The 27,313-nt window shown below is 35.4% G+C and overlaps 4 protein-coding genes across 9 annotated transcripts; 3 read left to right on the forward strand and 1 right to left on the reverse strand.

Annotated features, from left to right (window-relative positions):
- Window positions 1–6,057: 6,057 nt before the first annotated feature.
- On the forward strand, window positions 6,058–14,289 carry LOC140971506 (dihydrolipoyllysine-residue succinyltransferase component of 2-oxoglutarate dehydrogenase complex 1, mitochondrial-like). Of its 4 annotated transcripts, none has more exons than XM_073433796.1 (15): window positions 6,058–6,189; window positions 6,408–6,479; window positions 6,563–6,637; window positions 7,164–7,224; window positions 7,309–7,336; window positions 9,984–10,054; window positions 10,983–11,060; window positions 11,149–11,204; window positions 11,435–11,479; window positions 11,567–11,857; window positions 11,967–12,061; window positions 12,771–12,861; window positions 12,939–13,049; window positions 13,395–13,589; window positions 13,697–14,289. In XM_073433796.1, the coding sequence occupies exons 1-15, from the start codon at window positions 6,091–6,093 to the stop codon at window positions 13,886–13,888; spliced, it is 1,560 nt and encodes a 519-aa protein (XP_073289897.1). In that variant the 5' UTR covers window positions 6,058–6,090; the 3' UTR covers window positions 13,889–14,289. The 4 variants fall into 4 exon arrangements, with proteins under 4 accessions (XP_073289897.1, XP_073289898.1, XP_073289899.1 ...); XM_073433797.1 differs by having other exon boundaries at window positions 9,984–10,051; XM_073433798.1 differs by having other exon boundaries at window positions 6,123–6,295.
- Window positions 14,290–15,128: 839 nt separating this feature from the next.
- LOC140971507 (putative clathrin assembly protein At5g57200) lies at window positions 15,129–18,638 on the forward strand. Its single transcript, XM_073433800.1, is given in 15 exon segments — window positions 15,129–15,492; window positions 15,595–15,664; window positions 15,855–15,952; window positions 16,214–16,352; window positions 16,454–16,540; window positions 16,543–16,580; window positions 16,661–16,753; window positions 16,865–16,981; window positions 17,063–17,128; window positions 17,208–17,288; window positions 17,370–17,453; window positions 17,530–17,703; window positions 17,779–17,860; window positions 17,922–18,037; window positions 18,128–18,638. Coding segments are annotated over 15 exon segments (1,881 nt in total). The 5' UTR covers window positions 15,129–15,237; the 3' UTR covers window positions 18,509–18,638.
- A 687-nt stretch (window positions 18,639–19,325) lies between these two features.
- On the forward strand, window positions 19,326–22,889 carry LOC140971510 (uncharacterized). 3 transcript variants are annotated; one of them, XM_073433804.1, is made up of 6 exons: window positions 19,361–19,493; window positions 20,063–20,347; window positions 21,004–21,221; window positions 21,827–22,060; window positions 22,228–22,379; window positions 22,587–22,889. In XM_073433804.1, exons 3-6 carry the CDS (start codon window positions 21,049–21,051, stop codon window positions 22,775–22,777), a joined length of 750 nt encoding a protein of 249 aa, XP_073289905.1. In that variant the 5' UTR covers window positions 19,361–19,493; window positions 20,063–20,347; window positions 21,004–21,048; the 3' UTR covers window positions 22,778–22,889. The 3 variants fall into 3 exon arrangements, with proteins under 3 accessions (XP_073289904.1, XP_073289905.1, XP_073289903.1); XM_073433803.1 differs by lacking the exon at window positions 20,063–20,347 and having other exon boundaries at window positions 19,326–19,493; XM_073433802.1 differs by lacking the exons at window positions 19,361–19,493; window positions 20,063–20,347 and adding an exon at window positions 20,356–20,905.
- Window positions 22,890–23,413: 524 nt separating this feature from the next.
- LOC140971509 (uncharacterized) lies at window positions 23,414–26,931 on the reverse strand. The gene is made up of 4 exons (XM_073433801.1): window positions 26,265–26,931; window positions 26,030–26,133; window positions 25,532–25,708; window positions 23,414–25,394 (listed from the first exon to the last, which is right to left on the reverse strand). The coding sequence occupies exons 1-4, from the start codon at window positions 26,432–26,434 to the stop codon at window positions 23,518–23,520; spliced, it is 2,328 nt and encodes a 775-aa protein (XP_073289902.1). The 5' UTR covers window positions 26,435–26,931; the 3' UTR covers window positions 23,414–23,517.
- Window positions 26,932–27,313: the final 382 nt, after the last annotated feature.

The raw sequence follows: 27,313 nt of genomic DNA on the forward strand, positions 1-27,313 counted from the left end.
ACCCGTTAAATCTTCAAGTGGTGGCATTTCAAAACAATATAATTTGGGTTTGTTTTCTATTGTTCTAACTCGATCAGTCGATTGTAAGATGCTCATTAGCAAAAGTATTTTCAAGAATATAATCTTCTAACAAGTTCATCCCATATTAATTAATCAAGTCGAGTTGATCATATATATGAATAATATAATGTACCTTTCGTTGAATCATCCACACCAACACAATGATCTCGTGAATCCGAACATATGATTTAAATGGATTTATTAATTCATCAACCACCCTTGGATCTAACGAACTAGAAAATTGCATATTCAGCCAAAATTTATTCTGAATTCAATATAATTATTAAGTAGGAAAACTCCAAATGAAGTGATTATTAAACATGGGAAAATATTCGTACCAAAAGCAGCCTAATAATATAGTCCAAATGAATTATTATTTCTATACGGAAATGGAGCAGTAATTGTGAAAATCAAGCTGGTAACCTTTTGTTCTTCTTCGCCGGCGGATCGGAAATCTTTGAAAGAGACAGCAAAACTTCTTGAAATTAATTTTAGTTTCGGGGAAAGTATTTAGATCATAGGGTAAATATTGATGAGTCAAGAACCATCTTCAAATATCAACAGAATAACAAATTCAAAGGTTCTAAAGACTGAAGTACTGGTGGATCATACTATGTAATGAATGGTGAACATTCATGTGATCAGCTTGATTTGATTCATATGAACTTGTTAATTCGCGTACGACACGCTTGATAAAAATAACTTGGAGAAAAATGATTAATTATAAGTCTACAAGCAAACAAAAGTGGCTGCACTTGTGGTCACTACTGCGCGCATGTCTCGAATGAGCTGAAACAAGACGAGATCCATCAATCACTAAATGATGGTGTTTGAGCTCGCGATGTCGATAATTTGACGGGTTTAATCAGGATGATGGAAACTTTTGTAATGAAACATCTAAACTATCTATAAAATTCGTTCTTATTTATTGATACAAAAAAAAAAAAATTCTAGGCAGTTTGATGGGGTAATTTAGAGTGCAACAGTACCAAATGAAATATGAGGGTTTAAGTCTACATTTTTATTTTACACTTATTGTACCTTTGCGACTTTTAATTATTGTCATACTTGAGTTGAAGAAAAAAAATATAAATTTGTGAAAGGACTTGTGTAGACTTTTGGTCCTCTAATCGGTCAAAATTCTAGTTGTTTAGTTTTCATGGTCATAATTATTTGATTAACCAATGATATTATAGATGCAATATAAAAAAATTGTTTATTATTATTATTATTATTATTATTATATACATCACTTGGATTTTTTTTAAAAAAAAAAAAAAATTACTCCAAAAAATCAGCTTAATAACAAGTAAAATAAAATTCCAGTAAACAAAATATATTTATTTTGTGAAAACTAATATATATAAACTTTCGTGGTCAAATTAAATTTTATTATAATTAAAATAATATGTATATTATTCGTATTGTGATCCTTGCATATTATGTACAAAACCTGGTATTTTCCTATATGTAATTTTTAAAATCTTATAATAACATAAATCGTAAATATTTTTCTAGATATTAAATATTTAGTTAATTTGTCAGGTTGACTTCACCATATGTTGGCAATTCCTTACTCATTACGTTTGAAATTTCCATATACATTAAATTGTTCAAAATTTTTAACATAGTTTAGTAAACTTTGAACACATTTCAAAGACTGAGTTATATTCTTCAACAAATATTCAACTTATTTTTGTGTGTATAGGCTGAAAATGAAATAATCTTTTTATCGCGATAAATATTTCATATAATTATTTTATTTCGATTATGTCGTGCTACATTAAATTTAGCATCTACATAATTATTCGAGTAACAGGATAAAAAAAACTCATATATTACCACATATCAACATGCATTCATAATTTATGCAAAACACACATCATTTAGTTTTAAAATCTGATTTTAATTGTTACAGCATGACACAACTTAGTTACTAAATTATGATAGACATCTTGCTTATAAATATGGACATTTAACTAAGTGAAAAATCACATAAACAACACATATCATAACTCTACTAAAAAATGCCGAAGAAAATAATCAAACACGAGAAGATCTCCGATGAGAAACAGAGGAATAAAGTTTACAAGAATAGGTCAGAAGGGTTGCTGAAAAAAGTGAACGAGTTGTCAATCCTATGTGGAATCGACGCGACAGTCGTGATACACAAAAAAGATGAAAACAATGCAACCCTTTGGCCTTCTGCCGAGGTCTATATGGAGAGAGTGCAAAATTTTTTGAACTTTTCTGCTGTTGAAAGGGAGAGGAAAATGGTGACACATGACAAATATTTGGAAAAGAGAGTAGTCAATGAATCGAGGAATCTCTTCAAATCACAAAAGATGAATAAAATCTTGGAGGGTGAATTGGTGACAGATGAACTAACTAGTGGTGAGAGTTCATATGAACAACTCAACTTAATTCATATGAACAACATGAATTTGCTCGCGGATGACATGCTCGAAAAAATTGATAAAATCATCTATGATGATCTGGGTACTAGCAAGCAAGAAGAACAACCTCCAAACCCTAGCTCATTTGTGATGCCTCCACCAGTCCCGAATCTGTCGCCGCTCGAAGATCTACTGAGCTGGAGCGACACATGGTTTTTTGACCAGCCGATGACATCTGGACAAGGAGATGGTGGTGGTTTCATGGGATTCGACACAATTCCTCCTCGTGGGAAAGAATATATTAATTAAGCTAGAGTCGTAATCAATCATAGATATTCAAATTTGTATTTCACTACATTATTTATGGTTTGATGTTCTCAAGTTCTTTGTAATTTACTTGATGTAAGTATTGGTTTTAATGCAAAATCATGATTGCTTGGTAAAACATAGTTTTGATTAATTAGCTTCAATTGCGATGCATTAAAAATTCAAATCGTCCTATTGTTGGCCAAGTTATAATACACTTAACACAATTCTAATCGCAAAGCAATTTAAACAAAAAAAGTGAATGAGGTTGGGATGATAAAAGGCGGTTCTGGCCAAACTCAGGACCCACCTCGTTCGAAATTTTTCGTTGGCACAAACATTCTAGAAATTTAAGTATTTCAGCCTGGAAGTCTTGGGTTCGAGCGTTGGAGGAGGTGAAAGAAATTACTTTCCAAGGATAAGATATTCTATGAGTGACGATACATAGTTGTGCATTAGTACGAGTTGAGGCTCGTGTTAGGTCAGCATACGGCCCATGGTCGTTACGACCCACCTCGTCCGAAATTTTTTCATATATTAGTAATATTTACTATTTAGGAGCAAAAAATATTATGATACATTCTATTAATTTATATTAACTCATAAAAAAACGTGATTATATCATAATATTATAAATTATTTTAATTCTAAATATTATAAAATAATTTCTAAATATTATAAATTAATATTAAAGGTTAAGGTATTCATTATTGAATGAATAAAAAAATATAAATAGATTATTAATAATATATGTATACTTATATAAATATATAATGATGGGACATGTTTATTAAATTATGGACCAGCTTAACAGGGTCTAACCCGCCCCATTCGAGGTGGGTTTAACACGACTCCAGTTTTAAACTCTGGCTCATTGCTATCCTTACTCATGAGTCAAGAGAAAAGTGTGTCTAACTGCTTATGTTGTCTCATATCATCCAAAGATTGGTCTTATCCATTAAAATCTGGTATCTCCCATCTTTTACGGCTGATACAACAAACTAGATCATGCAACAATGTCATCAACTCAAAGCAATCAACAACCAGAGTAGATCACTCATATAAGTACTTCCAGTAAGAATTCATTTTTCAATTTCATTTTTAGTATTTGAGTAATTTACAAAAGCTAATGCAATTGATCAACATAAGATATCTAAAGCTTCTAATCCTTTAATTTTTCTCAATGACCTGAATTTCGTAGAAGTACAAATTCCAACCATTTACTTGCGCAAGTGCAATGACTAGCAGCAATAAATATTACATATTTTCGAACAATAGCGAACCGTCTATTTTATAACTGCTATTAGAACTAAGATTATTTGATTGATTTTGATGAATTCCAAAAATTGAGCTACATCATTGTCATCAGACATAATTTTTGGTATAATCTCACATTTTCAATGGTCCAAGAGAAATAAGTTTTTTATAAAAAAAAAAAATTGTTATCATCAACATTCATAATCCTTTCATCGATTTCACAATGAATGCATGTACATGTCCCAAGTGAGTGTCTGAGTTGGTAGAGCAGGTGAGTAGTACTTGACCGATGATCAGAAGTTCGATTTTCTTTACCAACATTTTCTAGACCAAGCTTGTCACATATGCTCTGCCTAGTGTGGTTTAGCTGACTAACATAATTTGTAGGTTATTGTATTAGTTCGAGAATTTACTTAATGCACACCGTGAGTTCACACGTTATTAAAAAAAATGCATGTACACATGCCATTTTGCATGGAATTATATGTTAGGATGATCATGATTCGAACAGGTTTAAGCCCAGCAGCCTGAACAGCCCAATCCCAATATCTGTTGCCAAATGCGACTCGATACTCGTTTGACTTCACCCACTTGATATATTTGAAAATTTGTGCATTTAAATAAATATTGTCAGATTATGCAATAACGATAAAAATACTAATATTATTAAAAATGATAATAATAGAAAATATTGAATTTTCAATTGTAGACTACATGTTTATTATTAAAATTAAAACTAAAAAAAATGTAATAGCCATGACTCCTAAGTGACATGTTCATTGTGTAATTCATTATTTTGAATTAGGTTAGGGATTTGAATAAATTGGATATGCTAAAACCCAACATTGTACATGTATGAGAGAGTATGTCTTATGTGAGACCGTCTCACGGATCTTAATCTGTGAGACGGGTCAACCATACTCATATTCACAATAAAAAGTAATACTCTTAGCATAAAAAGTAATACTTTTTCATGGATGACCCAAATAAGAGATTCGTCTCACAACTACGACCCGTGAGACCGTCTCACACAAGTTTTTGCATGTATGAGATTATGTAGACGTATACTTGCTCCAATTTGTTTAAATCTAAAACCACTAGTCTTGATCATATCCAAAGTTATCGAATTCAATTTGTTAGACGCTTTTGATAAATTATATTCACAACAATTTTACTATATTTAAAATAAGAATTAAATAAAAAGTTTCAAGATTTGCCTCAAGAAGGAATCCTACGATTCCGTCTGTTTTTCTGGGTTTGGAAAATTATGGATTTTCAAGAACGAGAATCTTATGATATGTTGGATCTTTGAAACAGTTTATATCATTTTGATAATAATAAGTTTGATCTATTTTATCGAGAAGGTCTACAGTTCGAGCCCATATAACCCTAGAGCTCCACATGCAGATATCACATCATATTCTTAATCTTGGATGGAAATTTTTTTTTACCTATTTTGCTTGCCTGCTCTGACCAAGATCTTTGGGGATGATTCTGTACTACAGTTCGATAGAGGAACTTTATTGATAGGAAACTTTTTCAATTATAGAAATACTCTTCTTCCAATTATTCTTCTGATTGAGTCATTGGCTAAAGCGAAATTTTGTAACGTATTAGGGCATTCCATTAGTAAGCCGTTTCGGGCTGCATTATACATCAATGAAACTCGCAAAAAGTCGAAGGACATGCTACAAATGAAGGCTTCAATCCACCAACATGATGTAATGTTACTCAGATTCGAATTGGATCTTATAAAATTAGTTATCAAACCAATGAACAAAAAAAATCATGTTACTCGACTCGATCTAAAAAAACGAGTCATATTCATATCATTGTTGTCAAAATCTTACGTCGATCGAATGTATAGTACATATTTTAGTCAAAAGATTAACCATTTCATTGCAATTTGCATTATATAACAAAATAATATTTTTTAAAAATATTTAAATATAATTCTATTTTATAGAGATGACTTGTGGGTATTTTTTTTTAAATTCTGATGAACTATTTTTTAAAAAAATATCAAAAATCAAGTTTATTTTATAGATTTTTCTAATGACTTGTCTGGTATATGGTATTGAAGGTAATAATAGAACGAAGCCGGAGGCGTGCAATTGATTTCTTTATTCGCGAAGATCTCAAACATCTGGAAGGACTATTACTTTTCCAGGTACTTCTACCCCCAAAATCCAGACTTTTCTCCTAGCTTCCACATCGCATTTCTCGAAACCCTACCTCTATTAGTCAATCAAGCCTCAAGATTTTTTTCATTTTTGGTAAGCCTTGCCTCCGAGATCTGTTTAGCATTTTTCACATACTTTCTTTGATTTGCTTGTTTTGCATTTTTCCCTGTTTCGTTGTGGGTTTTGATTAATTAGGGGTTTTTAGGTGGTAAAAGTCAGAAGCGTGATGTTGGGTGTTTTAAGGCGGAAAGCCGCGTCAGGTGCCTCGTCTACTAAGGTACTTTCCTCTTGTTTTATTTGTGTATGGATTGTTAGACGTGTGTGTATTGCTGTAACATGTCTCGGTTGCTTTTGGAACAGGTTTTAGGGGTGTCGTTGGGTAAACTTAGGCCGGCTGCTTTTACATCAAGAACTTGCTCCGCCCTCTCAGAGGAGGTAATTTCTCTGGCCTGTGTATTGATTTGAAAGTATAGATGATTTGATGAGTGTGTGAAATGGTGATGGTGAAGTTCTCTTTTCATGTTTTCAACTAGTTTATGTTGACGTTGCTGATGGGATGAGATATTTGATTCTATTTGTTGTAGACTCACTTGAATATTCAATTTTAGTTCATCTTTCATATTATATATTTTTGATTGGTTAAATCACGTTGAATCCGAAAAAAATTTCTTTACAGAATATCCTAGTTTTATGGTTTTGTGTCATAGATTCGTAGTGATTGGTGATGTGCAGTGATATCGATGTATGTATGTATCTTTATTTTCAATGTCTCTTCCATTCATAGCAGCTCGATGAGATGATATTTTGTTAAGGGTGATCATTATTCATGTGCTATTACAACAATGTAGTATATTGGAGTGATATAGATGGTTGAATTGTGCTATTATAGTTTTGATGAAACTAATCAGATTGATTTTGGTGATTCACTCAATTTTCGCTTTTGTTACGAGCATGGGAATAGGTCGTATATTCCAACAGGGGAGTTGGCCATGTTCAAAGTTATTCTTGCCTCCCTTTGGCTGGTACGTGCATATATAGGTCAAACTATTATTTACATGGCTCTGATCAAATTTGATGGTTTCTATCAATTTCTATTTTTGCCACAGGACACGTAATTAATTTGACTTCGAAAAGGTTAGTGATATATATTTAATGTTTTTCGTATGATTTTTCCATGGTTATTTCCTTGTTTAGGTAACATTTTGTAATTATTGTAGCATGATTTAAAATTTGGCTATTGGAATTGTGTTCTCACACTTGCTTCATATGTTCTCAGTGTATGGTACTATTTTATGATTCTGAAAATAGTTTGACCAGCAACCAGTTTAGTTATGGCTGATAATGGAGCTTTAATATTCAATTGATGGATGTGGCACATGCGTTGCATTTGTACAATATAACATAATATAATATCTGATTATTACATGTTGCACATGATATAACTCTTGGTTTAATATCCTAGTTTTAATATCCTATAAAATGAACAAAATAAATTGGACCCACCTCCCTCTTCATGCATCATTATGAATATTGTTCTCTCATTAGCAAGCATATATACACTAACATCCAAACTCATGTATCGTACTTCGAAGATCTCATTGGTTAAAATCAATTGATTGAAAACATTAGTCAGTAAATAACGCAGTGACATAATTATTTGTAAAGTATCTCACGATAAAACATACATGTTCGTTCATTTTATTTGCAATGCTGAAAAAGTTGAATTTTTAGTTTTTGAAATTATGAAAAATTGATTTTAAGAGTAAATAAAGTTTGTTTTGAAAGCTACTCCAAACACTAACCAAATTCCGAAAAAGTTAAAAAAATCCAATCATTTCTCTTTGGTGCCATATTATAAAGCTCATACATCACCCCAAGCATTCACAATTAATCATTAGTATTTAGTATGAAAAGATCGAACCAAGACGTTTTATTCTAAAATATGAAAATGACATCATCACACATAATAATGATAATCCAATTGTTGGTAAATTTGGATAACATGATTAATGTCGTATACAAATACAAACAAATAAAAATGATAGAAATATAAGAAGTCGAAAAAATATTCATCCCAAGAGCAGAAAACAAGGCTTCATATTGTTATATGTACCTATGCGCACATTGCTAATTAACAAATTTCAGGCCCACATCACAAAGACCCCAAGCCAAGCAAATTCTCACTTTTCTAACAAAACCAAACGGGCTATGAAAAATTGTCTCATAAATAGGAAATTTTTTAGACTTGAGATAAAAGAAAATCTAAATACAATACCTTGTCTAAATTGGCAATGAAGAATAGAGGTTTTTTGGTGTTTGAAATTCTTTAAAAGCAAAATATATAAGATAAAACGAAAAAACTAACCTTCATTATTCGAAACTAAATGACAGAACATCTGGATTTAAAAAATAAAATAAAATTATAGTCTTCCAGTAAATGTATTTGTTCACATAATACCCAAATTTCAAAAGGAAATTGAATCAAAATCATCCATTTGACTGTATAATTTACAGAACACCTATTTCAGTGAAAAAAAGCAAACTGAAATCTTCATTACCTCCATAATATTTTGAATCAACCAGATAATTATGTAATATAGTGCATCGTTCATTATCTCCTATTGGCAGTTTTTTGAAAACCATTTTCGATGGAGGTTTCCATGAAAATTGGGGAAACGGGGTAGTTATTTGAGGTGAGAGGAACTTTGTGGGATGAGGGATGTAGTTTTCCCCATTTTTATGGGATGGGGAAGGGTATTTTTTGTGTGAATATGGTAGATGACAGTTGTCAAGGGCGCAAGGCGCACCGAGGCGCACACGGGCTCTGGAGCCTGAGGCGCAAGGCGAGGCGCGCGCCTTACCGAAGCAAGGCGCACATTATTTATTTTCAAAAAAAATATATTTATCTTAGAATAATATATTAATATATTAAAATATGAAATAATTAAGTCACGACGTCACACAAAACAACAAATAATTAATAAGTTCATTATAATAAGTAACACGATTAAAATTCTTCAATCATCCAAATCAAGTTCATCTTCTTCCATCGAATCATCAGAGTCCCTAGAACTGATACCTGAGCTTTCTTCAATAAATGGTTCATGGCCTTTCTCTTATTCACGCTGTCACGTTGGCTTCTGTAATGCTGTTGCAGTCTGCACACTTCTGCTCTTGTCGCCTCATGATATTTAATTTGTTAACTGGGCTGCTAGGATTTAAGGTTGGGTTGGGCGGCCTTTTAAATTTTAAGTTAATATTAAAAAAAAAACAGAGAAGTTGCATTTTCGAATGCAACTTCTGTCACTGAATTTAAAAAAAAAGGCAATCTCAGGCGTGCCTAAGGCGCGCCCGAGAGCCCTTCCAAGGCGAGCCGAGGCGCGCCCCTGGGCTCGCCTTTGTAAATCGTTGCGCCCGGGATTTCCCGAGGCGCAATGCCCGCGGGCGAGAGGCGCTCGCCTTTGACAACTATGGTAGATGTGGTAGGGACTTTTGTGGAATTCTGAAATTTGGTTCATCAAACATACCAACGGTTGTTCTAGGGTGCTCAAGTTTAATATATAGTAATAGATATCAACTAAACCTACCATGGTATCTGGTGGTCACAGGGCACGGGCTGCCAAATGACATTATTGCTGCCATCTACTTTCTTCTGTCATGAGAATTAATATCAAACCCTCATTCCCTCTCGTCTATTTGGGTTGGCAACAGACTGAAGAAAGATAAGCAATTGGTCTAGAAAAATTTAGCCGATAAATTTTATGCTTTGTATACTTTGCAGGGAAGCTGTTAGCTGTCTTCAGCAACCTGTCACCTTGCAAATCTGGAGCAGGCCATTCTGTTCAAACAGTGGTATAAATTCTCTTGAGCATCAGTATTTCTCTTCTCCTGCATACTTTTTAGAATTGGTAATAATGTGATCTTTGTATTTAATTTTACCATCATTATTGGGATTGAATTTTGCTTTGTGACTGTAAAAGTTTCATCAGATTAGTGTAGCAAAAGAAATTAAAAGAATTGGAATGATGATGAATAACCTGTTTTAGTTATTTGGACCCCTGGCTTGTGTAACAGCATTTTGAACTCTTACTAGAGATAGAATATTAGCAGAATTTGATTAAAATTATACTCGACCCTTCATTATGGCTTTAAGAAGGTCACTCTCCAAGTCATAAGTGGGAAATGAATGGATTGGTGTTTAGAGTTTAAGAGTATTTCATAGTTTTGCTTTGACCAGTTGAGTATTTGCTTCAAATTAATATTCTAATGACTTTAGGTACAGGAAAGACTGCTGGCATGAAATGTTGAGCTAGCTAATCTTGCGGGGATGTGTCCTCTGGTTTTTTATTTTCCTGATATTTAGAGGACTATTTGCATTTTCTTATCCTCAAGTTCAGTTGTTACTTAAAGAAATGCAAAAGCAGGACATTGTTTGCTTATCATATCTAAATATGTCTTTTGTGAAATTCTGAAACCATCATACGATGTTTATACTTTATAGTAATGAACTCACTTTAAATCTAATATGCAAAACATTAGGATGAATGCTAATGGTACGTGAAGTTGCATTTGTGCTGACATAGACTCACTATGCTTCCTGAAGTTGTGGTGGCTTTTATTCTCGTTGTATCCAGTTAAATGGGAGTATTATAATTTTGGAACCCGTAAGTGGGATACAGCTACTCCATAGTGGAATTTGGGATGAATGTATCTACGAGCAGGAAAGCTATTCTTCCCTTCATCTTGCTTTTAAATTGTTCTCATGTCTGTACTTGAACAGGAGGAGATCTTGTTGATGCTGTTGTCCCGTACATGGGTGAATCGATAACTGATGGCACATTAGCAACATTCTTAAAAAGTATGTCTCCTTTTTTGTGTGGCAAATTTCTTTGCACCTGGAATTATGATATGATGGCCAAGCACATGCTGAATGGTGTTTTGTGCAGAACCTGGGGACAGAGTAGAAGTTGATGAGCCCATTGCTCAGGTCGAAACAGACAAGGTACTTGTTACAAAGAAATAGTTTCAGACTTTTTCTGCCAGCAACTTCTGTTAAAACCAATCCTGAAAGTATGAATAGTTGTCATCATTTACTTATTAGTAAAAAATGGAACGTGTTGCAAATTATGCGTCATTTATTTACAGCATCTAATTGAAATATCTTTTCGACGTTGGGAAGTTTTCATGGGACCATGTGGCTGACAGTTCTCTTTATTTTTTTTGCCATCCCAGGTCACTATTGATGTCAGTAGTCCTGAAGCAGGTGTGATCCAAAAGGTATAACTTCTTTGACTTTGGACCAATACTTTATCTCCTTGGATATGATACTGTCGTTGATATTTATTTTTCTTCATATTTCTATAGCTCATAGCTAAGGAAGGAGATACTGTGGAACCTGGCACCAAGATCGCAATTATATCAAAATCTGCTGAAGGTGCAACACACGTAGCACCTTCTGATGATAAGTCATCTGACAAAGCTGCTCCACCACCATCTCCTGCTAAAGATAAAAAGGAGGAGTCAAAGCCCAAAGAGGAACCAAAGCCCAAAGAGGAACCAAAGCCTGTATTAGAAAAGCCTAAAGGAAGTTCTCCACCACCTTCCAAAGCCTCAGCGATGGAACTCCAGCTCCCCCCTAAAGAAAGGGAAAGACGAGTGAGTTTCAATTTTCTATCTAAAGATATCGGTACTCTTGAACAGTTTTATAATCATATTCTCATGAAATATATTGGGTGTATAACTCTTGAATCCTCTCTGATGACAGGTTCCTATGACAAGGCTAAGAAAACGGGTTGCCACACGATTGAAAGATTCCCAGAACACATTTGCGTTGTTGACAACATTCAATGAAGTTGACATGTAAATTTTGTGCTGTTGTTAGGGTTTTAGTTTATTTGCTCTATGTTATGGTTTTGTTTTGAACTTTTCTGTTAAAGAGCCAATTGGGATGCATCTCACATTCAAGATTTCTATTTCAATAGGTTAGTCATGTGTGAAATAATTCTCACTTTGCTGGGGTTGGAGTATTCCAACTGGGCAGTTATACAACCTAAAACAACCAAATAGAGTATATTTTACAGAATAAATGTGTATCTTTGCTCATGGTTGTTGTGTGTGTGCGTGTTTTAAAAAACGTTTGTGTGGGATTGGATGGAGACACTCCTAAAATATTTGTTTCTTTTGCGTGTTATTTTGTTCAGGTGTTCGATGTTCCTTGATTGGGTTTGGAGTTTCTAAATGCTTGCGAAAGTTGGTGTTTATGTTGATATCTTAACTTCAATTGTCAATACAACCCTTTATTGTTCAGCTAAACAGTTAAGACAATTAATGCAAGATAACTTATCAGACTTCTATTTGATCTTATGTTCTTGAATTACGTTTGGGAAATATCTTGCCTGTCATTTCATCAAATGTCACTAATATGTCTCGTGTGTTAATCCTTTTATAATATCAATTAGTAAGAAACTTAGTTGCTCTGTTTCTTGATAGCTAGTGAGGAGGTTGAATGTTCTTAACACTGGATGATCAAAATTATGACATTTTGTGCTTCCTTATTTTCTTGTAACAGGACTAATTTGATGAAACTTCGTTCCGATTACAAAGACACTTTTCTTGAGAAACATGGAGTAAAGCTGGGATTGATGTCAGGATTTGTGAAAGTATGTTGATATCTTGTAGTCTTGTTCAAGTTTCACTATACGTACTTTGAAATGACTTTGCTCTCTATGGGTTTCAGGCAGCTATCAGTGCCTTGCAGAAGCAGCCAATAGTGAATGCCGTTATCGATGGCGATGATATAATTTATAGAGACTATGTCGATATCAGTATTGCTGTTGGTACCCCAAAGGCAAGATTTTATAATTTTGTTTTTAGTGACTTAACACGTCATAAGAAGAAATGGTTTGTTTAGTACTTTCCCGAAAAGAAATAGTTTGTAGGTGGTTTCTTGCCTTCTGAAGTTGGCCTAGGGCACCAGAGGGCAAATTCATATTTCAGAAGAGAAGTACGATTTAACTTTTTAGAAAACAAGATCAAATATGTCTAAGACAAATCGCGAATCCATCTACTTTATCGACTGCGAAATGGAGGATGGTTTCCTCGGCAACAACATAACTCACACCCATATATTTTCTGGTACTCATCTAAAATAAAAATGCTTCTTAGCTAATTAACTAACTCTAGATCTCCATAGGGTCTTGTTGTTCCCGTTCTCCGCAATGCCGAAAGAATGGATTTCGCTGAAGTCGAGAAGGCAATTAACACTCTTGGGAAGAAAGCAAATGATGGCACCATCTCCATAGATGAAATGGCTGGGGGCACATTTACAATTTCCAATGGTGGCGTCTATGGAAGCCTTTTAAGTACTCCCATCATCAATCCTCCTCAGGTTTGTTCCTAATTCAAGCTTCCTGTTTTGGTTGGCGGACGGGCTTGTTTCACTCATCTCTAGACACTTTTATGATCCGCCAAACCATATTTGTTTTGAAATTGCAGTCTGCAATCCTCGGAATGCACTCAATTGTGAACCGTCCCATGGTTGTTGGAGGTAACATTGTACCAAGACCAATGATGTACATTGCGCTGACATATGACCACCGGCTTATTGATGGGAGAGAGGCAGTGTTCTTTTTGAGAAGAATTAAAGACGTTGTGGAGGATCCACGTAGGCTGCTGTTGGACGTATGAGAACCCTGTCGTTGACGGTACTTTCAGTTCATTTCTCTATTATACCTGAGCTCAAATGATATCGAGTTCGGAAGATTACCCTAATAAATGCTTGAAAGTTTTGTAGTGATCACTGAATGCACTTCTGCGTTAAATCTCTTTTTGTTGCGGCGTTCTGTATTCAAATTTGAATGAGATCTCTAAATGCAGACTTCCAAATATTTCTCCTTTCCATTATCGAAACCTTGTATTTTTTCTACAAGGATTGTGTTTGTTAACTTACGTGTGTGCTCCTGTGTGATTGTTTATTCGAAAACGTGTAATCTGCTTAAATAGTATCACAAGATGTTTTTTTCGTTTAGTTGAATGTCATTTGTACACACGTATTTTAGTATGATATTCTTATAAAATTGATACTTATATCGTGTAAATTTTTTGGTTTATATGGTGATGAGATGATAAACATTTGGACAATAACACACACACACACACACACACACTTAAATTGGATTAATATATCAAATGTACAGAGAGGCAATGAAATAAAAACATTATTTTGATTATATTTCATAAAATGGATTCTTTTTTAATATTAATAATATTCACTCTAAATTTTGGTGCAGTACTTCTTGGATGGGTTACTTAAACATTAACTTAGCTGTGCTTAGGCATTGCTGTCACGTTACAAAGAAGGAAAAACAAGAACCATTATTATTTTTAAAATCATTTATATTTCGCCTTCTCGAAGAAAGAATACAAACAGATTATTAAAAAAGCTTAATTTGTTGATGGATCCTTTCCTTCTCTGCAGGTATTTGTATTTGCTTTTACCAAATATTTGGGTATAGATTTGAGAATAGTAACAAAATTAGTTATGTGTTCAAATTGGTCTGTGGCTAAAAACTAATGACGCCGTCGGTAATATTAGCGAGAGACTATTTTATACTCCGTTCCGACCAGACAGTGAGACGGAACAGCATTTGCCCGCTAATAAGTCTTTTGCTACGGAAAAAGCATAACGATATCTAAACTTTAAGAAGATGTGGGGGCTGTAGGGAAGTGTATTTGGAATAGATTACCATGCAATTGTCCGCTTATTGTAAGCTGATAAATTTGAACTTTTACAAATTTGACCAAGCTTCCGGCCAATGTTGCAAGAATTACATATTGCGCATCACCCCCTTCCAACGCAATGACTAATTTACCCCTGTATTTTTCCCCAGTTACCCATATTTCCCAGGGCACTTTCGTCACTTCGCTTGTACAAGGTTTAAAAAAAACCCGAACTCTCACATATGATGGAACTTTCCAATTATTGGCATGGCTAACCTCCAATAACTAACAAACGATATGCGTTGCAAATTACAAAAATGGAGAAAGAAAGAAACAAACAAACAAACAAACAAAGGACCTCTTGGTTTTTTGCTAATGTTTTACCTGAAAATATAACATGGTTTAAAGAAGAAGAGAGGAAGAACAAATCGAGTCCCCTCCTCTCTCTTGATCTCTCCTCTTCTTCTGTTGATCATCACGGATTTCTATCAATGGAAAGCTTTCGAAAAGCTTATGGGGCGCTCAAGGACTCCACGAAGGTGGGCCTTGCCAAGGTCAATAGTGATTTCAAGGTATGTTTCGCAAACACGAACATATTCGTCTACACAAGCACATGCATGAAACACGTTTATATGTTTGGATTCATTGGGTTTCTTGATCGTTTATATGTCAAGGATTTGGATATTTCGATTGTCAAAGCCACGAATCACGTTGAACGTCCTCCAAAGGAACGATATGTTAGAACTTAGAAGTGAGTGCAGCACTGTTTATTTTAGGTTCTATATTTGGTTTCATAACATGAAAAATTAAGACAAGATTCATGTAAGAATCCCTTTGGTTTTGAGATTATATTATGTTCTTTTTTCCTTCGTACAATTTTGAAAATTTCAGCGAAAATGGGATATCTAATTGATTGCGTATTAATTTATTTCAGAGATCTTTGCAGCAGTATCTGTGTCACGCCCAAGAGCAGATGTTGCCTATTGCATTCATGTACTTTCAAAAAGATTGTTGAAAACGCGTAACTGGATTGTAAGACTACATTTCATCTTGTTTCTCTGCCTTATTTTGTTTTCGGTTTCGTGTCTATAATATACCAAAACAGAACTTAATTTTCCTATGAATTTTGGTTAGTTTAATGTTGAATCTGTATGCCTATTTGTTTCCTACCATTCAATAATGTTATCGAGAAATGAAACAAAAGGCAATATTATGAAAACATCTAAGCATATGATATTTTAGTTTATCTGTGAGTTGATTCTGTTCACATGATAACAACCGAGTAAGTTTCAGGTGGCTGTAAAAACTTTGATCGTTTTTCATCGAACGTTACGAGAGGCGGATCCTAGCTTCAGAGAAGAAGTATCGTGCTACTCACAAAGTGGACCTTTGTTTCAAGTTTCCAGTTTCAGAGATGGATCAAGTGCTTTAGGTAAATATCATTTTCTTGACAGTGCGACCATACGAAAAACAAACCTCCCGGAAAGTACTTCCAATTCATAGCACCGTAAAACGTTTTTTGATCTGATTCAGCTTGGGATTGCTCGGCCTGGATCCGAACATACTGCCTCTTTCTTGAAGAAAGACTAGAATGTTTTCAAACCATGAACTGTGATATCGAATCAATAAGGTAGCAAAATCATTAGTTGGAGGATCCAAGGTGTGGTTACAAATTGTTAAATTTTTCGATTTTAATGTTCGATTTAGATTCTTAAAATCCTAAGTTTTTAATTACATCAGGCAAATAATAAAACACAGATCTTGAGTGCTAAACAACTGTTGAGGAAGCTACCAACATTGCAACAGCTTCTGTATCGACTTGTTGGTTGTCAGGTAACCTTTAATACTTCCCCGAATTGATTCGAATGACCAGTTGGTGACTATTTAGCATCATTTTGTTTCGTTCATGTTATATTTGATATTTAATCTTGTTAAAAAAAACAGCCGGGACGAGCAGCCAGCCGCAACTTTCTCATCCAGAACGCCTTTGCATTAGTTTTGAAAGAGAGCTTTAAAATTTATCGAGCCATTAACGATGGAATCATAAATCTTCTTGAGACGGTATGGTCTCAAACAATGCTTAAAAGATAATGTTTCTGGATCAAAAGTCTGGTTTAGTGACAGAATTTAAATATTATGCAGTTTTTTGAAATGCCTAAACAAGATGCAGTGAGGGCTCTTGATATTTACAAAAGAGCTGGAAAACAGGTCTATATTTGACAAAAACTGTTAAAGGATCTGTGTGTTTTCGATATGCATTTGAGTCAGATATTTCTTATCCGTGTAGGCCGAACTTCTAGCCGATTTTTATGGTTTCTGCAGAACGTTGGATCTTGCCCGGACCTTCCAGTTTCCAATATTGACACAGGTTCGCTTCTTTCGTATTCTCTGAGTCTAGAATCTTTAATCTTTCTGTGGATTCTTGAACTTGTTCTTGGCAAGTCCACAGCCTCCGCCGTCGTTTCTTGCAACAATGGAAGATTATGTAAAGGAAGCAATTCAGATAGGTTCTGTGTTGTCAAATAAACAGCTGGTAAGAAGTCACTTGACTTGTTCTAGGGTGTTTGGTTGACCATGTGATCTCACATGTAGTTTTCTTGACGTTTCAGGAGCAACAAAAAACAGAAGAAGTGCAGAAAAAACCTGTAAACCCTGCTCAGAAAGAGGTCAAGGAACAAGGTGAAAACAAGGAAAACAATATTGAAACACCAGAGAAACTTGAGCCTATTAAAGAAGAAAAAATCCTGCCAAAAATATCAGCTGAAGAACCTGTTGATCTTCTGGTAATTTTTCATCTTCTATGTTCTAATTTTAATGAGACTGAGAGAAACGATTGTGGTAAGCAATATCGTCCCCAGGGATTGAATGAGGAGAACCCGAAGGCCGTCGAATTCGACCAAAGCAATGCATTAACCCTTGCCATTGTTCAGCCAGGTCATTTTCTCTGCTTCATTTGAATGTTTTGAATTTTTGTGGATTAGCAGTTAATGCTTTCTTTTCGCTGGCGACTCAACTAATAACTCATCGGCCAACCTCAGGAAGAATTCTGGATGGGAATTGGCTCTAGTTAAAAGCCCAAGCAGTGCAAACCAACCCCAAGTTCTGGAAACTAAAATGGTTTGTTTTCTTATCCAAAAGTCTCAGCTCCATCCGATAATTTATACTAGCTATATCCAAGTCGTGACATTTAAAACCAATTTTCACCAGGGCGGAGGATTCAACATGCTCTTACTCGATAGCCTATACGAAGATGAAGCTTCCCGGAGACAAATGCAGATGCATAGTTCAGGATACAGCACAGGCCAAGGATACGAAATCTCACCACAAAATCCATTCAGTTTACACGACCCTTTCGCCATGTCGAACAACCTTGTCCCAATGAGAAACATGCATGATCAGCAGATGATGTTTCATCATCATCAGCAGCAGCATATGATGTTTCATCAGCAGCATATGATGATGGTACCCTATAATCCATATGCGGGTCAATATTATCAGCAACAAATACCACAGATGGGGAATCCAAATCCATTTGGTGATCACTTGTATTATCCACCGAATGCAAATGGAAGCCGTGCATTACTTTAGCTCCGAGGTTGAGTTTCTTCATTTGTGAGAAAGTGGATTTCTTGAAACAGCCGTTTGCGTTACTGGACTTGTATCTCTTGAAATTCTGGGCTTGTAAATTTGTAATTTAAAGAGAGGCTTGTGTTTCTTACTTCCATAAGTTGGGCAGTATGAGAATTGAACAGAAGGACTTGTTTCCCATGTTCAAATTATGTTCTCAACATTTGCTTGTCACGCCAAAAGTCAAATTACCAAGGTAAGAAACAAATACAATAAAATTTCTTAAGAAATAAAAACAAGATCTAATCAATGGAATTAATAAAAACAAAATTAATCATTTGATTTAGGCAAAAATTTCTATGAGACGGTCTCACGGATCGTATTTTGTGAGAGTGATATCTTATTTGGGTCATCCATGAAAAAGTATTACTTTTTATGCTAAGATAATTATTTTTTTATTGTGAATATCGATAGAGTTGACCCGTCTCACAGATAAAGATTCGTAAGACCGTCTCACAAGAGGTCTACTCTTTGATTTACTATACCGAAAAAATATACATACCACATGCTTTAACTTACTAGTGTTTATTATGGTATAGCTTTAATTTTTTGGACTTTTTGTTTAAATCTATTGGTTGTATAAATTTTTGTAAAATAAAACATTTCGATTTTAATATATTAAACTATCAATATTTTTATTTTTTTTAAAATGATAAGCTAATTAATTTAAATTTTCAAAAAATCCATTTTTTTTTATCTTTTTAATCATAAATTAATATGGGTAATTTCCTCTAGCCTCTAGGTGATGAATTTCACATGTGGCAACTGGCAAACTTCTAGTGGCTGTGACACAGAGGCCATGAAAACCAAATAATATAATATAATAGCAAAATAAATAATTAAGCCTCGGTGAATCCACAGTCCGGAATTTGCAATGGCGGAAGGGCACGAATCCCAGTCTTCAACGCTGGCTTCCGATCAAGACTCCGCGGACAAGAAAACCCAGGTGAGGTTATTCATCCTTTTTGAGCTGCAATTGTTATACATCTTGGTGTGTGTATTTTTCTGTATAAAGCTTGTCGGTGGATGCATTTGTTGTGCTCCGTGGGGTGTTTTCTTGGCATACGTCGTGTGCTTGATTCGTGAAGTTTTGTCGAAATGTTTGTGTAGAGTTCCATTTGCTTATATTTTCCTTTGACGAGATCATAATCGTGGGACCTAAGGGAGTGGGGGATCAAAGATTTTACTGTTTTTTTACATTGAATTTTAAAATGATTAATCTTTTAGGAAGCCAGGACGGTGGTACATGTACGAGAAGGAAGTGAAAAGTGTGTGTAGTGGGAGGTCTAAATAATGTCTGCTTGAAATCTTAAATGACTAAGGAATCCATGAAACATAGTTTTGAGTTGATGTGAAAATATTTTCCAACGGGGAAAGCAAAGATCTAAATTTGAAGAAATACGTGTTTAGTTCATCAAATATTGTTTCAGTTATTCTATGTTTTGTGTTTATCTGGGAAATTGCGAGTATAAGATATACTTATGATTTCCTTATAAGTACAACTTCATGTTGTAGATCTCCAACTGTTGCGGGAAAAGGATGTGCTTACTTCGAGTGAATCATAAGTGTTATCTTGTCGAGTGAAATTAATGTCCCCAGCTGCATTGTGAATCTTGGATAATGCAAGAACGTGTTCAAACCTGCTCAGGCTTGTAATCCAAAAGAGTAGGAAATTCAAGGAGGTTGACGCTGGGGTAGTTAAGATGGGTGATTTACATAAGTGGGGAAGTATAACTACTCTTCTTGTTTGGGACTTTTCTAATCCATGAGCTAAGTTTCAATTAACAAAAATGTTGACGGGTAAGGACTGTGATTGCTTGTCCTGAGATTTTGACAAATGATATGGAATTATTGTTTCCATCCGAAGTTTGGTCGATTTGATGTTTATAACATCCTTCACTTTGGAAGAGTAGCTGTAAGACCTTGCAAATGCAATTGCTTACTGAATTTTTAACTTCCTCCACTATCGGGTCAAAGAACCTTGTAAATAGAAATTATGAAGTTGATGGTTTTCTTGTATGGATACCGAGGGATAAAAGAGTATTGGATAGCTTAAAGCCTTAATGAACAAGATAATTCATTATAAAGTGATACTGGAAGTTGTACGCACAATAAATTATCAGATTAATTCCTAAGCAAAAGAAGTGTTCTACACAATATGAAACATACTTACCTTCTTGCATCATGTATGAACCTAGGAATCAGTTCAAGAGCTGTAATAGTTCTTTATAGCGAGATTTCTAATTTACTATGTCTCTTTTTCCTCCAAGCATGGATATCCACATCTGTCATTATGTGTTTGCGATCAAGAAGCAATCTGTGATTACACCCTTGAATGCAGAAGCTAAATATTATTTTGTGAGTGCCTGAATGTAAAATTACTCAAATAATTTTCTCCAGTCCAGTCAAGACTAAAAATTGCACTTCATGTGTGCATCTTTCTGTCACTGTCACAGGTACCAACCGTTGGTGGCTTAAAATCTCAAAATGGAAATGTTCCAATGTTTCCAATAACGTTCCCTGCGCTAGTCCCAGGGTTATTCCCTCCTCAGCAGGACCAGGAGCAGATGAATCGCGGGCCTGGCCTATATGCTGTTCCAGTTCTTCCATTTATGCAACCTATCATCGGGTTTCCTTCCAACACTCTCATCCCCTTTACATACAATATACCTACGTGAGTATTTCATTTTTTTGGCATGACTTTTAGTCTTTTATTTTGCTGCATAATTTTCTCTCTTTACAAAAAAAGAAATTGATGCGACATAATTTGTTAATTGTATTATTTTTATCATTTTTAATTGGTTTGTCATTTATTTTGTTTACTGTGATGGAGCTGTCTCCTAAGCTTTACGCCTTTACCGTATCAGCAGACTTGAAGTTAGCCCTACCTTATAATTAGAAATCCCTTTATTCTTGGCCCGTTGTAGAAGAAATATGAGAAGTTAACCTTAGCACACGTATTGGACATTTTTGTGCATCAGTAGTCTGCATCTTATATGTGTTGTTTGTAACATCTATGATATGGCCTTTAACTTAGTAAAAAACTTGCCATTACACGGAGTAAGCACTATTCAGACATATGCTAAAGAGTGTTATGGATTTTCGTGCACATTCCATTGGCCTTCCTCTGACCTTGTCCAAATGTCAAATTGAGTCTCTGCTGCTTTGGTTAGGTCTAACTTGTTTGTATAAACTGAATTTCGATTAGAAACAATAATTTAGTTAGAGAAGTGGACTATATTTTTTCCCACACTTTTGTATTGGAAATGCCTGTATCAGGGAACGTAGTTTGCCAGAGATGAGAGAGATGGGCGGAGAGCAAGTACAAGGTGTGGAGCAACAGCAACAAGAGGCTGGACCTCAAAGACAAGTTGTTGTTCGGAGGTTTCAAATTGCCATCCACATTGATGTATTGCTAATTTTGAAGCTGGCAGCAGTAATTTTTTTGTTTAACCAAGATGGATCTAGACAGAGACTTACTCTCCTTGTATTTTTGGCTTCTCTTGTTTACCTGTAAGTAGTTGAGAGTAATTTATGGTACTTTTTAATTCATCCACGATCTATCTACTTTTTTCTCAGTACTATATATTGAATTTGTGCTAGTTATCCATCGCACGCTTATGAATCAATATCTAGTTTTACAACTTGAGACTTTACTTTTTCTTTCTTCGATAATGCAGTTACCAAACCGGAGCCCTTGCACCAGTGATTAGGTGGCTTTCTCAAGGAATGAGAAGGGCAGCTGCACCTCCCCAGCCGCCCAGGGCAGGCGTGCAGGCAGACAATATACCTGCAGGGGCAGCACATGGAAATGAAAATGCTGGCATGGCAGGTAAACCGTCCATTGTTCGTTTCTTGTATTTTGATTTTCAATGTTTTTCTCAAGTCTCGAAAAGCATATGATGCAAGATTGCTATTTGAAAACGAGTTCGTTTTTGCCGATTCTGTTAAAATTTGATTCACAGGTTCATATGTTCCGGAAATATTATGTGGGGGATTTTAAGTTTGTCTCTGACAACATGATATTTCTTCGTGGCAGAGGAGCAACTTGAAGGTGAGGATGAGAATCAACTTGCCAACGATGGGAATAGGGTTATCGAGGATGAGAATGCGGCAGAAGCGGGCCAAGGGGAGGTTGCTAACCGTTGGTGGGTGATTGTAAAGGAAATACAAATGATTGTGTTTGGTTTCATTACTTCACTTCTTCCTGGCTTTCACGATGTAGATTAGGTTGTCAAGTATGGAGAGCCCAAAAATGCTGGTCAAATAACTTACTTTGGTTACAGTCGGAACAAGCGTTTATACAAATATGTTTTATTGCATGCGTGCTGAACATATTTCATTATCATGTAACATTTTCTCTTTCTTTTGTTTTTTTGTTTTTGGTAAGAATACGTAATACTTTAGGTACTTTGAGAAATTCTCATCAAAGGCAGAATCCGGAAAATCACAGAAAATAGCTTTTAAATTCTGATTCAAATATTCTGTATAAAATTACAAAAAATATTATTCTTTGTAAATATAGAACATAATTTTCTTTTAAAAAATGGCATTTAATAAAGCACTGTTTAGTACCGGGTTTTGTCGTGATATCCATTTTCTTTGTCTAGCTTGGTTCTATTTTTTTATTATTATTGAGAACCCGTATTAGTAGCATAATGCATGATATAAAAACTGTGGTTCGGGTATTTTTGGCTGCAGGAACAAAAACAATTGCAGAAGCTCATTCTTTTTACTTATTAGATGGAATTTTTACATAATGGATGGCTGTCCATAATACAATCAAAATTCGAAGTTCACGCTAAAAAAAAAAAAAAAAAAAAAATTGGAATCGNTCAAGATCGATGGAATGTCAAATTCTAGAACCCACGATTCTGCTGTGTCATAGATACATGCATTTGACAACTTCATTTGATTCTGAGAAAATATGAGTTTTTCGAATTTAAGTTTCAACCCCAGCAATGTTCTGGTTATGCCACTATATGTAACATAAACTGTTGTACCTGAATGTTCTCCAGCATGGATTGGCCAAGATTTCTCAAGCTAACCATCACATTCTGATCAACTGTCTCAGCCTTGCTTGTTTGAGAAGATCCATCAAATGCATCAGCTCTTGAAAAGCCAGCTACATTGTTCTCACTATTTCCACCGTTGCTAGTTTTTGCATCTTCGGGTGCACTTTTTGTCTCAGAACTTCCCTCACCGGCAGTTCTCCCGAACTTCCACAACCATTGGAATTTACCCGATATAGGCTTTCTCTCCATGCGTGGTGCAGATTTTCCAATGGAATCTTCGTTTTCTGTACCCTTCGAAGTGAGAGCATCCAGCGGTTCAGAAATGGGAAGTGGAGACGACTCTTGGTCATTCCAGCATGACTCAGAGCCATTAGATTTAATAATAACAATGGATGAGTTTGATGTCACACTACTTCCTGATTCGATTCCTTGATCACTATTTGCATGAGTAGGACTCGGTGGAGATGAAAAATTGGAAGAAGTTTCTTCACTCCTGCTGTCACTCAAGTCATCGCTTAAGTTCTTTTCATGTAGATCATCGAGTCCATTGACCTCAACAGGATCATAATGGATTATATTTGTCCGAGCTTCAGTTTCTTTATCTTCATCTAAACCAAGCTGCCGCTTCAGATCCTCCAATAAACTTCTCCTAACCGATGGCTTCGGTATTTTAGTTATTTCATTTTTCTTTGTGGGGGAAGGATCAGATTCAGTTCGGGACAGGCGTACTCTTACCTTCTCTGACCAACCATTTTTACCGTTTGGAACATGTTTTACCACAGAATCTTGCTTTTGTTCCACTTCCTTGTGCAAAACTCTCCACCTCTCTTCCCAATAGCTCTCACGCAACATATTCAGAGGTGTTAAAGGAGAAGCGGACGAATCTAGAGAAAGGCTATGACCCCTGGGGTTTGTAGACTTTCTTGAATCATATAATCCAGAATGAACTATCAGGGAGTTTGAATTGTTCGCTTCTACTGCCAGTTCTTGCAAGGTTTTTGCCTTTTCTAAGAGCTTCACAAGATTTACGGTATCCGAAAAATTCAACAATCGCTGAAGACAGGCAGTAGCATTCTCAGTGGCAAGCAATGAAGATCTCAAGTTAAGTATCACCGAAACTGCAAAAGCAGAAATGAATCCGCCCCTAGACGAACAGAGGACTCCAGAATAGGAGTCTGCATTAAAGTCAGTTGCTTTGTCAAACTTGGTATTTTCATGGGAAAAGATTTCGTCCCAGATCACCAAAAGGTCTTCCAGAGAAAATTCGCGCCCAAACAGCACCCGTAGCCAGCGGAGAGCAAAATATTGGGGTTCAACCCCTAATTCAACAAGATGACTATGAAGAGATGAATCAACAATGGAAAGTAAATGATATAGAGCACCAGAAGCTTCAATTACCGGCAGAATTCCGGTATTGGAACTGTTAAAAGGTAAAGGAGAGAAAAACTCGGCCATGGCAACGGCACCTCCAGCACCGTTCATTAAGGCATCAAACATAGAATAGGCGTCATGTTCCATAAATTTCTCTGATATTACGATTCCAAGCTCACCTTCTGCACCATAGGAATCGGTTAATAACACAATTGTTTGCATCTCTGGATCAAGTTCACTGAGACTACTAGGTTTTGCAGAATTCTTTTCGAACCCATCCCAAATTTCTGAGGACTTGGAGAATTTCTTAAAATCAAACTTATAAGTCAAGTCATTTTCATGAAATGAAAAACCATCAAATTTATCAGCAAAGTGGTCTTCATGAGCTTTTCTCACTTCTGAGAGAAGTTTGGCATCAACATGAAGAACATACAAAAGTGGGGCCAATAATTCGTGCGTTCCTGTAGAAAACAAAACGGAGAAATCGTTAGAGTTGAAAAACAGTTAAACTTTTGAACTTTAAGACGACAACCTATAGAGAATTGAGAACTTTCCAGGTCCGATACAAACAAAGAATGCAAATCAATAAGTTACCTACCTTGTCTGTAACCATACTCCGGATGTCTAAGGCACCAAAGCAACAGCATTCGCCTCAACATGCCTTGGCATTCACTTGTCTGGAAATAGCTGCCTCTTTCAGGATACAAACGAGCCAAATCTTGATCGACCATTCTTTCCAATTCAGCATTTTTGAAAAAGCGACCCCACATGCTGTCTGCAGGACCAATAACATAGCTTCAGATACGGCAATTTGAGTTCCAAGGGAAAAGAAAAAAAGGAAACCTCTTAATAATCACTCTCAGATTCTTGACAAGAGTGACTGTGAAAGCTCAGGCAATAAACTCTCGTCAGATTAAAATCATACAGCAGAAGTTGGAATACGGAAAATCTTCAAATAGAAATAATAGACAGCCAGGCAGCAAGAGAATTTATAAAAAAAAAACACTCTATTCTATAATATGTAGAATATAAAAGGGAAATTCACCCCTAAGTTGTCGAAATCCTTAGTTTTTTATGGAATAAAATGAAATCAGACCTGGGTTTTGTGAAAGGGGATTGTCCATGACAAGATCAGGAGAACTGGTTCCATCTTTTGGAACATGTGGATCAACCAGAAGTTGTCTCCTTAAAGCAGCATACCTAAATCATAAATCAAATCCAAGCATCCATTTCATGAACTGTCCACGATGGAAACAAAAAGCAAAAACAAGTTGTAAAGTAACAGACAACCTTAACTTACGGGTTAAATACAAAAAACAAAAAAGAATCACCTTCTGCGAGAATTGGCGGTAACCCGGCGAAGATCATCGATGGATGAAGGAGGAGAAGACGGTAAAATCCCCAAATCTACGCGCCATTGGACCCCTCTGAGATCTCCAAACCGACGTGAACCTCTGGAACCCGACACCGTTTCAGGTATCTCCACCGGAACCCCTGTCATGTGTAGTTTATCCGCTCCTTCTCTAGTTTTTCTTTTTTCACCACAATTTATCTGAATCTCTCAATGACCCACGTTAACAAAACCAATGAAATATCATTTCTACGTACACCAAAAGACTAGAAATTGAAGAAACTATAGGCCGAAAAGGCCGGAAAAATCGATCCGAAGGCTCGGAAACTGAGAATTTATTCCAAAATCTGTAGAATCCTCAAAGACCCAGCTGCCCTAAACTCATCAAGATCACGTATACGTCAAAAAGACGGAATTTTTACGAACCTAAGACCCGAAAAATGGAATCTTTTTTTAGCTCAGAATTGAAGGGCATGAGGCGAACGGGATTATATACCGCAACAAGTCAAAATTCCGGCTGCTGAAAGAAAAATCAACGATACGAAAGAGGAAATTCAACCAGAGAAACCGAAGTGGGGAGCGAGAGAGAGGAGGATTCTGCTCTTAATCCCACCAATCAATTAAAGCTTTTTCTCCACTTTTGCCATTTGCTGCAAATTAAAATTTTGTTTTCTTTGCCAACAAAAATGAAGATAATGCTGTTTTTCTTTGTCTTTTTAAATAGCAAAATACAATATAATATAATACTATAAATAATCACCCTTTTATTGGGATATATTATATTATTTTATTACGATCAACTTGTCAAATTAATATAATTTTAATAAGATTAGGTCTCTTATGAGACGGTTTCACGAATCTTTATATGTGATATCGGTCAATCATACCAATATTCACAATAAAAAGTAATAATCTTAAGATAAAAAGTAATATTTTTTCATGGATGACCCAAATAAGAGATCTGTCTCACAAAATACGACTCGTGAGATCGTCTCACACAAATTTTTGGATTTTGGACAAAAGCTAGCA

The sequence above is a fragment of the Primulina huaijiensis genome, chromosome 2 (assembly GCF_012295235.1).
Source record: "Primulina huaijiensis isolate GDHJ02 chromosome 2, ASM1229523v2, whole genome shotgun sequence".
In the NCBI taxonomy this organism is placed as follows: Eukaryota; Viridiplantae; Streptophyta; class Magnoliopsida; order Lamiales; family Gesneriaceae; genus Primulina; species Primulina huaijiensis.